The 15,797-nt window shown below is 42.2% G+C and overlaps 1 protein-coding gene across 1 annotated transcript in view; it reads left to right on the top strand.

Annotated features, from left to right (window-relative positions):
- Positions 1-15,247, top strand: part of SLC30A7 (solute carrier family 30 member 7) — a 34,093-nt gene extending 18,846 nt beyond the window's left edge. Inside the window, exons 9-11 of the mRNA XM_082227967.1 lie at positions 8,034-8,124; positions 9,939-10,088; positions 11,310-15,247. Of these exons, the coding sequence (XP_082084093.1) occupies positions 8,034-8,124; positions 9,939-10,088; positions 11,310-11,357 (289 nt within the window). The 3' untranslated portion in view covers positions 11,358-15,247. The remainder of the gene's footprint in view (positions 1-8,033; positions 8,125-9,938; positions 10,089-11,309) is intronic.
- Positions 15,248-15,797: the final 550 nt, after the last annotated feature.

Below are 15,797 nucleotides of genomic sequence, written 5' to 3'. Positions count from 1 at the left end.
TTTCTGTTGACTTGTGAATCACGTTTCTGTGGCTCTTTGAAAAGATACCAGCACCAGCTATCAATCCTAAGTTCCGGTTTTATGATAGTGCAGTGTCATTGCCTTGGCTCCAGGCCAGATTTGTGTCATGCAACATGGAAATGAGGCAACGTGGCCTTTTTGCGCAACAAGCGGGCAATATCTGTATTATGGTTGTATGTATGCGGAAGGATGTCAGTTTCTGTGCGGTTCTTTAAACAATGTCTTCGGTATTCTAAGGCTAATGGCATGTCCCACTCCGATATTAATTACTGTTATAAAATGAAAACAATTCTCAAATTACAGGGGCCTAGAACACACTTTGTATGGGCCAGAGCCCACTTCATTATAGCCATGAAAAGGTATCTCCAATCGGCAAGTATCCAGAGAGAAAAATGTCAAGTCTTGGGCCAAAAGGCCGTGAGATAATAATAGACAGTGACACACGGACAGTTGCAGGTACAGCAGTACCTTGGGTTATGAACTTAATTCGTTCTGGAGGTCTGTTCTTAACCCGAAACCGTTCTCAACCTGAGGTACCACTTTAGCTAATGGGGCCTCCCAGTGCCGCTGCACCATTTTTGTTCTCTTCCTGGGGCAAAGTTCTCAACCTGAGGTACTATTTCTGAGTTAGCGGAGTTTGTAACCCAAAGTGTTTGTAACCCAAAGCGTTTGTAACCCGAGGTACCACTGTACAGTGGTGCCCCGCAAGACAAATGCCTCGCAAGACGGAAAACCCGCTAGACGAAAGGGTTTTCCATTTTTCAATGCGCTTCGCAGGACGAATTTCCCTATGGGCTTGCTTCGCAAGACGAAAATGTCTTGCGAGTCTTGAGATTTTTTTTCGTCCCCCCCTTTTTCTAAGCCACTAAGCCTTTAATAGCCTTTTAGCCTCTAATCCGCTAAGCCTTTAATAGCCGCTAAGCCTTTAATAGCCGCTAAACCGCTAATAGCGCTAATCCGCTAATCGGGTTGCTTCGCAAGACGAAAAAACCGCTAGACGAAGAGACTCGCGGAACGGATTAATTTCGTCTTGCGAGGCAACACTGTACTATGAAAATAGTATCCCCCCCCCTCTGCTAGTTGTAATACTTTTAGTAGGAAAGAAGTCCATAGACCCAATTAAGTCCGAATAAAGTGGAATTGAATTTACTATTAGAAGTTTATTAGAATCGTAGAGTTGGAAGGGATCCCAGGATCATCTAGTCCAACCTGCTGCAGTGCAGGAATATGCAGGATCAAACTTGCAACTTTGGCATTATCAGCCTCTTCTTCTTCGATCACTCGTAGCCGAGTAAGAAGAGAAGAAGAGTTTGGATTTGATATCCCGCCTTTCACTCCCCTTCAGGAGTCTCAAAGCGGCTCACATTCTCCTTTCCCTTCCTCCCCCACAACAAACACTCTGTGAGGTGAGTGGGGCTGAGAGACTTCAGAGAAGCGTGACTGGCCCAAGGTCACCCAGCAGCTGCATGTGGAGGAGCGGGGACGCGAACCCGGTTTCCCAGATTACGTGACTACCGCTCTTAACCACTACACCACACTGGCTCTCCATGAACAGGATCTTAACAGTGAGTACGTAAGTGACTGTGGAGGCCAATTCTGGATCCACACGTCTTTCCTTAACCAACTAAGCTATCCAGTCTAGTAAGTCCTAGTCCAGCAGTTCTACAGCAGATCTTCCCTTTGAAGTCTAGGTTGGATTATGGTGACTCTCCAGTCAACAGTGGAGTATCATGGGGGACGGAAATATTCTCCTACTTGTGTCTGAACGTTGCTGCTTTCTATGTGTGAATGGTGTCCGTTTATTTTCTTTAGTAGAGAGAGATCCATGAGTCCTGTGTAGGGCTTGTCTAGATAGGAGAAGAATATTGTTGGCCAGTAATGGCACATATTGGCACATCCTGCAGAGAATGAGTAGGGGAATGAGCTCTGGTGGCATGTCCAGTGTTAGGTTTTGTAACAGTATTACCAAACACTATGAACATGCATGTAGATTGGTGATGTTGGTGGGTGCATTCTACTGCAAAAAAGAAGGAAAAGTACATGTGAAGTGGCTTTCAGCTTCACTGCAGTCACATTTTTATGTACTGTATTTTGATAATGGGGATTGGAGCTGATCAGGTCAGTATTACACTTGCCTCCAAAAAAGAAAAGGAAAAGGGATTAAACAGTGGCAGCTCTCTTTTTTGTCAATGTAGCACTTCATTTCTAGTTTACTACAGGTTCAGCAAAGGTAAAGGTACGGTAAATGACCCCTGGATGGTTAAGTCCAGTCGAAATTTGACTATGGGGTGTGGTGCTCATCTCGCTTTTCAGGCCAAGTGAGCCAGCATTTGTCCACAGACATGTGGCCAGCATGACTAAACCGCTTCTGGCACAATAGGACACTGTAACGGAAACCAGAGCGCATGGAAACGCCATTTACCTTCCCGCTGCAGTGGCACCTATTTATCTACTTGCACTGGTGTGCTTTCGAACTGCTAGGTTAGCAGAAGCCGGGACAGAGCAACAGGAGCTCACCCCATCACGCGGATTCGAACCGCCGCCCTTCCGATCGGCAAGCCCAAGAGGTTCAGTGGTTTAGACCACAGCGCCCACCTGCTCTCTACTAAAGTCAAATTAGTGTAAATGTCTCACTGTAGAATCACAGAATCATAGAATTGTAGAGTTGGAAGGGACCGCGAGGGTCCCCTGCAATACAGGAATCTTTTGCCCAGTGTGGGGCTTGAACATGCATCCCCACTTGTGCATACTGGAGTTGATTGGCTGGTGTAATATAAGTCAGGGTAATGTGCAGAGCTGAATGCAGCTCATTCAGAAGGGGAAACGGAGGGTTTCTTCATAAGCATGCTTACAAAGAAAACTGTGGTTGTCTCAAACAAGGTCCCTGATCCATTGCCCCAATATTTTAAAAACTAAAGAAAAACGCTGCACGTTATTGTTTGTAAAAGTTTAATGGAAAATGGTTGAGTTTAAGGATGGCTGTCAAAGGTCTTTCGTTAACATCCTACCTAAAAGTTTACAAGTTACAGAAACTATTTTTGTCCTTTAGCTTGTCCCTAGAAAACAACCAAACTTGTTATCAGATTGCAATTTAATCTTTTCCAAGAACCGCAGTGATTTATGCAGGCATGTAGTTCCTTCCAAACAAAAATAGATATGCTTCCAAGCACACAACAAAGATGTCAGAATGTTGGCTCTGCTCTAGAATCTTCTATGTACATAGGATTCGCTGTGTGACACAGAATAACATTAATCAAGAGTTCTCAAGAAAGCCACTGTCTAAGCCACAATGGTGATGCGGAAACACCAAAGGCTAAGCATTATACCGAGCTGGAAGAATGAATGTGCTGCATATTAAGTGGGCTAAGAAATAAAGCCTTTGAATGATGTACCTTAATGGTGGTGCACATTCTTAATTTACAAAAGTGGCTGTATTTCAAGTGTAATTTCCATGGTACATTTTTGGACAAGGTAGATGGACTCTGAAATGGTTTAGATACAGATGTAAATGTTTCCAGCCCTTGCTAGCTAGCTCAGTAGTTGAAACACTGCACTACTCTGAAGTTGCAAAAGAAAATTAAATCTTGTGCCTTATCCCGCGTTCCCCCAAAATAGATGGGTCAGTCAAGTATTTCCGACTTAGATTTTCAGATGCTACTGAATTTTGAGACTTTGATACCTGTTTGTTCCTTCTTCCAGGTTGCCCTTTCTCTTCCTTCTTTCACGTTTTCTTTCTATCACTCCCTTCCTATTGATCAGCCGGAAAGTCCATAAGAAATCTGGGTAGAAATCTTACCCAGGACAGTTTTAAATAGTCCATACCTTAAAAGAAAGGGGAAAGCTTCTGCTGAGCTCTCGGTGCTTCTTTCCTATTTGTATCGACTGCAGACTCCATTAACCTCCCCCCCCCAGTGGGCGACATCCAAGGGGGTTCAGCTTGCACAATGAGAGCCAGTGTGGTGTAGTGGTTAAGAGTGGTAGTCTCGTAATCTGGGGAACCGGGTTCGAGTCTCCGCTCCTCCCCATGCAGCTGCTGGGTGACCTTGGGCTAGTCACATTTCTCTGAAGTCTCTCAGCCCCACTCATCTCACAGAGTGTTTGTTGTGAGGGAGGAAGGGAAAGGAGAATGTTAGCCGCTTTGAGACTCCTGAAGGGGAGTGAAAGGCGGGATATCAAATCCAAAATCCAAACAATGGACTTCCCACTCTTCCATCTGCAGCCCCTTCCCAAAATCTGCTCTGGTGTGTTGGAGGACACTCTGGAATAGGTTGGGAAGGTGTGGAGACTTCAGCGGGGAGGAGAGGGAAGTCTCATCTTCAGTGGTAAATATTAGATATTACCCATTATACTCTCCCCAACACCCACCACACACCCACCATGAAGATTTTAGCTTGGTTTGCATGCAGGACTTTACCCTTGTGTGCTCACCCCTCCCCTTCCGTCTTTCCACCATACCATAGTTTTCTGTTGCATCTGATCTGGCAAATTATGGTCTTTGCTTGCTTTCTGATTCAGAATCGCGAGCCACAGTTTTCCAGCCATGTTTCTTAGGCTTTTATTTGACTATTGCTGTTTGTCCGCCTGGCTTTTTGTCTACATTCTTCCCGGTGTTTGTTTTAATACATATACCAAACATTTTAATTTCAAACCACACAGCCTCTGATGGGAATTTATTACTCAATAGCTGTGTGAATGTTTGCAGTAGGATGGACTGACATCAGTTTCTCCTCCTGCGGCGACACTTCGCCACAGACCTTTGGAAAAAGGCTTATGAGGTCATCTAGCAAAAACCTCTTTTGAGTTTTCCTAAATTACTTGAATTGATGATTCCACAGTTTTCATTGAGAATCTCGTAACCTTCTTGCTAAAAGGAATAGTTCCTCTGGTTCCTCTCCTCCCATTGCTCCTTTTGAATATTTCCTTTTAAGGACTGTTGTGTTGTAGTTGTTCCAAAGTGGGCTTAAAACTAAAATTAAACAGCTCAGTGTGCAGTGTGTTGTGGGTTGGGAAGCCTGAGTCTGAGGGTCTCCTGAGCCCACGATGAGATTTAGGGATGTCTAGTAGACTCCAATGTGGTCTTTATTTCAGCCTGGGAAGTGATGGTAGGAATGTTTTTCCTCCATAGCATTAATTGGCTGTTTTAAGGTGTGGCTATAACATACTTTGGGACTGGCTCCAAGAAGTTGGAGCTGTTGGCCTGGAAGTTTGGATCATTGGCATTTTCCTCTGCTACAAGGCGAGTGAGCAGCAGTTTGTGGAGGACCCAAAGCGCCTGGGAAAGGTGCCATTGGGATTCAACTTTGAGTCAAGAGCTTCCAAGCCACTCAAATGAAGTTCAAAGACAGGGTGGAGGGTATTCCTCTCTCTCTCTTTTATTCCAGCTCAAAAAGGAATATCTATATCTATATATCTATATCTATATCTATATCTATATCTACATCTACATCTATCTATATATAGATATATGGAAGAAGCTGCGTATTGCAGGCTTTTTCATCTCTGCCTTAAGTTTTTGTTCTTTCCACACGCATTATTTCACCATCAATACAGTTATTGGTTCTTACGTAATGATCTCGGTGTATTTGCTGGAAAGATGGAGAGAGAGAAAACGCAGGGTAGCACTTAAATATGGACTGTGCCATTGAAGGTTTGAGGGTATTCAAAATGGCTGATAATTGTGATATCTTTATTTCTCATAGGTATGCTGTGCAGTATGTGTAAAAACACAGACACGCACATGTTCCCGTTTACAATGTAGTTGGTTTCTGAAGATTCATAATATGCCCCCAGTCAGCTAGTAACATCTTCATTTTGGAGCAGGGGTGCCGACTGGGGCCCCAGATTATGGGTGCCCCTTGGGCCCTCCGGGGCCCCCTAGAGATGGTGCTTATGCTTTGGAGCCAAAGAAATCCTAAGCAGTGGAACTTGTGCTTTTTGGCTATCCCGGCACCTTCACCATGGGACCTTTCTGCTTCTACCGGTTCCATGATATTGTCGCTTTTGCAGTTAGCGGAAGAAGCCTCTAATTGCTTCCAAATGCTTGCAGCTTGAGCTCTGCTGAAATCTTGGGTTGTCTCATTTCAAGAAGTGCACAGCTGGCTGTTTTCGACAAGTCATTTCATTATGGCTGAACCAGTCCCTAGTAATTTTGTTTTATGGTCGGTCTCCTCGCCTCCCTCCCGCCCTTATTATCTTGGATCATAAGAAAAACATTCCCCAAGCCAGACGCAAGGACAAGAATGTCTCTTGCATTTCTTCTACATTTTTATGGCTATTGTAATTACCGTTGTAATGGATCTTGGCTCTGCAGAATCAACAATGTGTGTGTGTGTGTTTTAAATCATCATTTCTTCCATATAGATTTCAGGAAGATCCTGCATATCCTGTATCTGGGGTATTTCTTACCCCATAGTTATTCTCTAGAAAGTCCCTGAGCCACAGGCTGTTGTCTGATAGACTTGACATTGATTTCCCCCCTCCCCCCGCAAGGAAATAATGTTGGTCTGCTAAATAGTAGCTTATTTATTAGAAGTGTAACGATACGATATTTTCCTGAACTCTGGCTTTTTACGGGAAGTAGCGAGAGAGTCACAGAAACGTGAGCTTGCACTGGTTGCCTTCCTTCCCTCTTGACAAACCATCTCTGCATGCAAGTGTATTTTTAAGCTCTGCAGGTTCAAACTTTTAAATGCACAATGCATGTCATTACTTGGATTCCTGCCTTGCCAACACTCCATCCACCCCCTTTGAAGCCGTATTGTCCGAAGAAGTTGGGAGATCTCCCTGGCTGCCCCAGGCTTCCTGTTTGATTCTGGGCAAGCTGAAGCCTTTCTGTAACCGCTTGCGTTCCGTCCCTCGGCCTCTGGCATTATTTATGTAGCACTCTGCAGCTAGTCTTTCTCTCCCCCTGGGGCTTATATATCCAATCCCCGGCAACAATGGGGCATTCTTTTCTTTTGCACAGTTCCTGATAAAACTGTGTGTGACCTGTGACATGTTTCTTTCACAAGGGCCCGTTTGATTGCATGCATTGTGCCCGTGGCTTGGCTTCTGAACCGATTCCCATGGTTACGATGACCATGAAAACATGTCATTGTGGCGGGTCGTCATACTGTTTTGGCCAGAGATTGAAATGAGCTCGATCCGAACTGCGTACTCGGGTTGCAGGATGATGAGTGTGTTGCCCAGTCTTTGGGGGAATCTGTGGGAATCCTTCCAATGGCTGTCTTGCAGACACACACACACACACACACACACACACACACACACAGCAAATGGCTTCACTTCCTGCAGCTCACAACTAGTTGGTCTCTGTCAGTAAGGATTACAATGCGGTGGAAGCCCTAAAAACTGCTATGGGTAGGGTTGTTGTTTAATTGAATTGAATTTTATTATTTCAGTCACAGACCAGTTCCAGCCCCCACATGCAATATCAAGAAAGTCATAAAACATGATAGGGATACATTTGGTTGTTGAATTTATTCAACCTATTCTTAAACCAGCTGCCTATATGAATATTGTACTGCAAGTAGAATACTACTAGTATTCTTGTTGGAATACGCAACAACAGTTATAATTGTAGATTTATACATTTGTGCCCCATTATATTCTGTGGGCTAAGAGCGGCTTAGCCATTTTCATCAAAATTACCACTGTCCCCCAAAGGTTTCCTAATGCAAGACATGTGCATTTAGAGAATAAAGCTTTAGAGCAAATCAAAAGTCCTGGCTTTCTCTCATTCACTTTTTTTTTGTCTGGAAAAAGAATTCTGTTGGTTGACAGCCCTGGTTTCAATTTGTCACGTTTTTTGTTTAAAACCCTCTTGTCCCCTGTCATATTCCCTTACAGCACTGCTTGAAAAGGCAGGTTAACCCCCCCGCCACCAAAATCTCTTTTTGGAGTTGAGGATTGGGAGGTACTTATTTCTCATGTGTTGCATAAGAATAGTTTTGCATGCTTTGTTAAAAGAAAAAAAGTGTCGGTTTTAAGATGACTTCTGTAAACCTTTCTAGTGTCGTTCCACTTCTGAGAGAGTCCATTGGAATTTTGATGCAGCGAACTCCACCTTCCCTAGAAAGCAGTCTGCCTCAATGCTATCAAAGAGTAAGTTGAAATATTTCCATAAATTTTAAACATGCTCCTGGATAATAGAATCGCAGAAGCCGAACGTCTGAAGGACACATGTCCTCCAACAAATCCTGTACACGTCTTCTTCCTGAATGATCAAAAGCGTAATATGATGAAACAAATCTAATTACCTGATAGAACAAATTTCTGGTTTTGTACAGTTTCTGTACTGCATTGGGTTAATACTAGCTGATATTTGATGCTCTCGATGCTCATAATTTAAGGCTGAACAGTGAAGGTGCATGCTTGACATCCTACAAGCATAGCGTCTAGTATTTTTCTTGAGTCACTGGGTGCTTCATGATGGAAACTGCTCTTTGTACCTTCCCCACATGTTTAAAAAAGCCTGTAATATACTCTGGGGTGGAGAGGGTCAGAGAATGCAATGTTCTGCATTGTAGCTGTATACTTCTTGGATATCACTCTGTGTAAAATATAATAATTCCAAGAAGGTATTGGAAGACAGCATCATAGGCCTATATAGTCTGTTTTATTTGCCTCTTTGAACATCTGATGACCTTCTGCACACTTAAATCAGCAGAAGAAAGCTTGCCTGTGTAATTAATTCACATGTTCTCAGGTTTCAAGCTGTAAGCAGTGAGGTCCTTTGTTTAATTCAAGGGATTATGTGTATTAGCCAAAACAGTCCTGATAAAATCAAGCATATTATTTTAAACACAATGTATTGCAAGCGTGCATTCAATATGAAGGTCATACTGAATTGGGCGAACAGTAATGTTTCTAACGGCACAAAGGACCATTCGTCCTACGTGGATTGAAAGCCAGTTTATGGGAAGGAAGTTGAAGAAATGGCTCTGTTCCCAGAGGAACCTAGGTTTGGGATTGCTTTATTAGTCTTCAAGGTAAAAAAGAGAATCGGCTTGAATTTGGCCTTCTTATTATAGGATGCCACGCAGTCTGATGCCAATGCTATAAATAAAAGTAATAAATGTGGTGTACTGGGTAGAATGTCAGACTAGGACCACAGTTCTAGGGATAGGTAGAGGTAAAGGGACCCCTGACCATTAGGTCCAGTCGTGGCCAACTCTGGGATTGCAGTGCTCATCTTGCTTTATTGGCCAAGGGAGCTGGCGTACAGCTTCCAGGTCATGTGGCCAGCATGACTAAGCCACTTCTGGCGAACCAGAGCAGCGCACGGAAACGCCGTTTACTGTCCCGCCGGAGTGGTACCTATTTATCTATTTGCACTGGCATGCTTTCGAACTGCTAGGTTGGCAGCAGCAGGGACCGAGCAACGGGAGCTCACCCCGTCGCGGAGATTTGAACCGCCGACCTTTTGATCGGCAAGCCCTAGGCTCTGTGGTTTAACCCACACCATGGTTCAAATCCCCACCTGACCATGAAGCTCATTGGGTGACTCGGGCTGTTACTTCCTCTCAGCCTAACCTACCTCCCAGGGTTGTTGTGGTTATGAAATGAAAAATGGGAGAGCCATGTGCATCACCTGGAGCTTCTTGGGAGAAAAAGGTGGGCTATAAATGCAGTTAGACAACCATGGTTCATTTGGTTAGTGGTGATGATGCCAAGGTTGCAGATTCCATCCCCTTATGGGACAACTGCATATTCCTGCATTGCCAGGGGAGCAGGACTAGAGGATCGTCAAGGTCGTCTACAATTCTATGAGTCTATAAGTACATTTGCTGCATCTCAGTTTAAACAAAAGAAATAGGCATACATTGTTCATTCAAGGGGCTCTTTTGTATACCACTAAATTTCTCTCGTTTTCCTTTTAAAAAAATTATTTCTAAATGCCTCTTTATGTATTTTAGGTTCAGCAGTTGCAAGGAGTTTACAGTTTACACGACCCTCATTTCTGGACCCTTTGTACTGATGTTTACATAGGGACTTTGAAACTGTTTGTAGCTCCAGATGCTGATGCAAAGTGGATTCTAAGCCAGACTCACAACATTTTTACTCAGGTATGTTTGATGCGTGCCGTGTAAATGTAGGAATGGCACTGTTCCTTTCAGCTGAGGTAATGCTGTTTTTGTGGAAAGGAAGAGTAAAGAATAACAGGACAAGGTAATTACGTTTTGTGTTCTGTAGTGGTCAGTCTATGATTTGTCCTTTTCAATATGTGATTGCTGTGAATGCTGATACATGTTCGTTTTTTGCTCTGATAATTCTAGTGTTGCTTATGTAGTTTGTATGTATGTATGTATAAGCAGGCTAGCCTACATTTTTTTAAATATCAGAAGGAACAGGAACTCGCCAGCTGGCTAGATCCTTAGCTCTGCATGTCACTGGCAGCCTAAGGGGGTAAGAACCAAACAAGCACAGTGTGGGGTGTGTGTGTGTGTGTCTGAGAGAGAGAGAGAGAGAGAGAGAGAGAGAGAGATATTCACACTTAAAATTAAATAAATATGATTTTCAATTTTATACATTTCAATATTTTTACAATCATTTGAACATTTCAAAACTCAACTTCCTTCCCCCTCTTTCTGCAGTTCCTTAAATTTTCTGCATATTCCAAATTAACTTACCTTAATCATTTATTCATCTACTTTAAATGTATACTCTTATAAAGCTGCAGGTTATTACAGTAATCCTGCCAGTGTTCTTATCTGTTTACAGCTTGTTTGTAAGTATTCAATCAACCATTTCCACTCTTTTATAAAAAATGTGCTATCTTGATTTCTTACATTTCTGAGAGATTTTCACACAATTTGATCTGAGCTACCCAGCTAGCTATTTGATATTCCGTTTTAATTTCCTAAACAGAGGAATTTGTGCAGGGTGTATTTTGCATTAATTTCTGGTGGGCTTCTCTAAACGTGCCACGCGTCACATGCTTTTGCTAGCCAATTTCACAACCATAGCCAGTGTGGCATAGTGGTTAGAGCACTGGACTGGGACCTGGGGAAATGGGGTTCAAATCCCCATTCAGCCATGAAGCTCACTGGTAGACCTTGGGCCAGTCACTTCCTTGCAGCCTAAACTACTTTCCTGGGCTTTTGTGAAGATAAATGAGGAAGAGAATGATACCTGTCACCTTGAGCTCCTTGTAGGAAAGGAGGGATCAAAATGTAATAAATGCACAAGAGAATCCATTCCCATTTAATGATTGGTAGGTTTTGACATGGGTCACACAATCCCCTAGAATTTGTATTCCAATGTGTTTTTTTCTTCCATCTTCGCAGGCTGGAGTGAGGCAGCTCTATGTACAGATTGACTTTGCCGCTATGTAGCAAATATCTCGACCGTCTCGTTGGACCAAAGCTTTCTAGTACTGTCATGATTTAAAAGACACTGTACTTCCTTTGGAACAGAGACCTGCTCCCGTCTTCTCTACGGTTGTCCAAAACTGAACAGACTCTGCTGCCTTGTGGGCTAGATAAAGAGAGAAAAACCGAAAAACTGCGTGGCCCTGGACTACTTGGGATTGACTTTCATGAGCTCCAAACCTTTGTGGATTTACTGGCCAAGTTTGTTCCTGCAGCAAACTTAATGATAATGTGGTATTGCAATCATTGGTTTTGCTTTTTGTGAAGCTGCTGGAAGTTATTGCTTATTCCCAGAAAGCCAGTGTTAACTACAGGGAGGGTGGGTAGAAAATAATTTTTTATTTTTTTCTTAAAATGTCACAGTGGTTGACATTCTACAATGTGTAAGACTGTTTGTACTTTGCAAACTTAACGAACCAAACCATATTGGGTTTTCAGAGTGCCTTTTCCGTCAAAGTATCTGCCAGCACAGATATTGAACATCGGTGATTTTTAATAATTTTTATGGCTACTACTTGTACCCAATAGGACTCTTGCTTGTGATTGGTGTGATTTATGTGTAATTGCATAATGGTAGATATTAGATTCTCTCTCTCTGTTACATTTTTAAACTTCCAAGGAGGTGATTCTTCAATTTTACAATACAAAGATAAAATGATTACACAGAGTTTGTTTACAAAACCTTTGACTACCAGGACGTAAATCTAGGCTGATAGCACCTTCACATTCTTAACGGTAATTAGAAAATAACAAAGCACTCAAAAGAAAGGATGCAATGCCTCTTTTGTTGACTGATGCTGGAGGCTTTGACTGGCAGATTTACTTTAACTGCAGAATGAAGGTTTGTATATGATAGTCAACAGATGATCCGAACTTTTGCTTCACAGTCCATGTTCAGAATTAATTCACAAGCTCTTCAGGCCAGAAATCCACCAGTTCAACTAGTATATGCAATAAAGCCCATGCATTATGTATACATTATCATGGAATATAATTTGGTTTGTTCAATCTGATAGTATATTTTGAAAGGGTTTTTTTTTTTTTGCATTAGATTTGAAAATGAGCCATAGGTTCTTCAGCACTTAATACCTTAAGAAGGAGAGTCTTCTGAGTGAACTGTGTGGTTCAGCTAAATATTGCTTCACAGCCATCATTTTTCATTTTTTGTCTTAACGAAGGTTCTTTGTAAACTTCACCTTGGGCAATATATTTCCTGGGTTTATCCTGCAATGCTAGTGTAACGTATAAAGGCTTGCTAGGCAACTGTCAGAGCGCTTCATGACGGAATAACAAAGATCTCACAAACGCATCTCTCATTTCCAACGTTGAAGCTGAAGTTGGAATTGGAATATATGGTAGTAAGCAAGTCCCTTTTTACTAATCAACAAAGATGATCGCACATATGTTCAAATGAATGAAAATCACCTGATTCCGTCCCCCTCAAAAGGCCATTTGCTTGAACAGTTGTGTTTCAAGACAAGTTTATTTAGAAAAACAAAAGTTGCTGCTAACCGATGGTTAGATACCCCCCCCCCCCACAGTTGGCTTAGCTTTAGCTGGAGGGAGATTTATTTATGGCTTTTAATGAAGTTAGGCATCAGAAATGCCTAAAACGGAATTGTATTGGTACATTAGTTTCTATTTTAAAAGACTGTAACATGGAACTTCTGGTTTTTATGGGAATAATCTCCTTTTAAAATGTATCTCTTAACTCGGCCTGTGTATTCCATTACTTGCCAATTTTATTTTTACTTTGCTTGCTATTCATTTAGAAATGCAAGTATCAGACACAGTCTCTAATTCAAGGTCTGAAGATGAGTTGTGGCCCAATACACTTCTTCAGTAATATCCATTCCTTTCCACAAGACACATCAGGGCTGCTTCACACATGAAGATTCCCATATAATGTGAGAAGTGCACTGTGAGAAACCTACCCTGTGGGTGCATACGCTGTAGAAAATGCACATACCCTTTTTACACACGATATAGCAAATTCCAATTTTTTCCCTTTCAGAGATACGGTGTACCTCTGTAGATTAATGTGAAGTGCCATTGGCTCTGAACCCATTTCAGTAAAATGGCTTTTAATTAAAGGTAAGAAAGAACCCCCATTTTTTCCCGTGCAAAATGTCGATATTTCAGAACTTTGCTTGTGTCTTTTGTTGAGCACACACTAAATCATTGGTTGTGGCTGAACCCGAGAGCCTAGAAATTGCTTAACCTTTGAGTTGGTGTTAATTTGCTTCAGGCCTTTCCCCATGGAAGTAGTCCTCTTTGTTCTAACTTCTCTCACCCAAATGACAAATACTGAGTTAAATCATCCTTTGCCAAACACGTGGCTTTGAAATTTGCTTTTATCTAACTTTGGCAGCAGAGGTTAAATTAATGCACAGCTTTTACACAACTGCCAAAGTGAGATTCTAGTGCAATAGGGGTGCTTACCCAATAAACGTCCATGTTTCTCTCTAATGATAATGTAAGGTCTTCAGTTTAGGGGAGGAGATTTATATTAGTTGGAGCTTGTTGTCAACCAAGCCCTTAAGTTGTGTGAAGTGAAGAAAAAGTGTCCTTTATACTTTTAGGCTTGGATATCGGCACACTACGCAGTCATAGGATCGGTCTAGTTTTTGAGTAACGTGTTGTACAACATTAAACCACTGCATAGGGCAGATGTTGGTACAGATGGTAGCCAACAGCCTCGGTGGTGTTCTTACTCCCGAAGTTTTTACAGGATAAAGGTCACTTCTAAAAAGGAAAGCTTCCAACTACATTAAGATACTGGCAGTCCTGATTAATAAATGAAATATTGCATGGTCTAGGGCTTTAGAATAGTGCAAAGGGTTAAAAACCGAAGAATGGATGCTAACTGCATTTGACCAGGTGAATGATACTGGGATAGATGTGAGGAAATGGGAGATTGGCAGTTGGTTATGCCAGTGCAAATAAAAGGAGCAATTCCGTTTTTGAGGGGGAGATGAAGTGCAGCACAATTTCATTCAAATATGGCAGTTCAGCTCAAGTTCTTAAACTTGGCTAACGTCGTTCCATTTTCTACATTGCTGTCACATTGATTCTTGCTGCCGAAAGTATTATTTTTTTTGTATTCCTGCAACATTTTGTGTTTGTGTGCCCCTTCTAAGTGCTGTTTCCTATCCTGACCTGATCTTCAGTCTTCTGATAATTGCTTTATACCCTCCAAGAATTGTGGCTCTTTGACTGATTAAATGCTGCCACCAAGCCTCGTGAAAATGCACAGGCCCACGCCAAGCGTTTGGTTGGAATTGAAAATGCCACTGTGGATATGGAATATTTTATTTATTTTCACAGCCCCATTACCTGAACAGTTCTAATTTTGGCCTGGGATCAATTTTCTGTGGCATTTTTCTGTTTAACAGAAGCAGTGCTCACATAGTTCACGTCCCAGAGGTATACCATAAAAGAACTGATGGGCATAGCGATCTTATTGCCAAAATTGTAACTAGTACTTTCAGATCAGATAGAATGGGAAAACAGTGCTGAAACCCCATTTCCTAACCTGCACATAAAGTGGGGCTCTGGTGTCAGTCAGCCTGTTGTATTTCTCAACGCATGATGTACCGGTGCAATTGAAGGACGTCACTGTTTCAGTGAATTCAAAGAGGTGGCTACAGATAATGGACGACTGTGTATACTGTAATTGGTTTGGGAATGCTAAAGCGAGTAGCCAGTCTGACTTGCCGTAAGTGCAATACTGGACATTCTAACACATATTTTTTTCTACTTGAACACAGTCTCTGGAATATTTAAACAGCTAATATGTTTGAGACAATATTTGGGATCAATTTTCCTATCAATAAACTTTTTCCTTTTGCAAACATTTTTCAAATGTTGTGTGTTTCGTTCCTTGGGGTGTGTGTGTGTGTGTGTGTGTGTGCAATCTGCACATTCCTGGCTGTCCTCAAGCAAACCATCTCCTGGACAAATGTAATGTAAGAACCAGAAGTTGGGAGTCAAATCTTGTGACATCCGAAGCTTTCACTCATGGAAGGAGAAGAAGAGGCAATCCCCTACCCTGTAAACCTGTTCTGGAAACTTGGAAGGCCCTTCAGAACAGTGTGGAAGGTTGCCTGAGTGTCTGTAGAGAGGATTAATGAAAATAGTTTTATCTCTCCCCCCCCCTTCCATGACAAGAGAAATCTCTTCTGCACTGAAGGCCAATGGAAGATTTACAGAAGAGGAACACTGGATCCAAGCTTAGTCTATCTCAGCTGTGGTGAGGTCAAAATCTAAACCACCATGAATGCACGGCTATGGTCAAAAGAATTGCTACATTATTTGGTGCAATAATACCATGCCTCTTCCCCCTCTCCTCTGGCTATCATATCCTGTAATCCAAGGCTTGTTGTGTAAGCAGAAGTCTGTTCA

This window comes from Podarcis vaucheri (genome assembly GCF_965113315.1).
Source record: "Podarcis vaucheri genome assembly, chromosome: 6".
NCBI lineage: Eukaryota > Metazoa > Chordata > Lepidosauria > Squamata > Lacertidae > Podarcis > Podarcis vaucheri.
The sequence above is the reverse complement of the archived record's forward strand: the minus strand, read 5'-3'. Positions and strand labels throughout refer to the sequence as shown.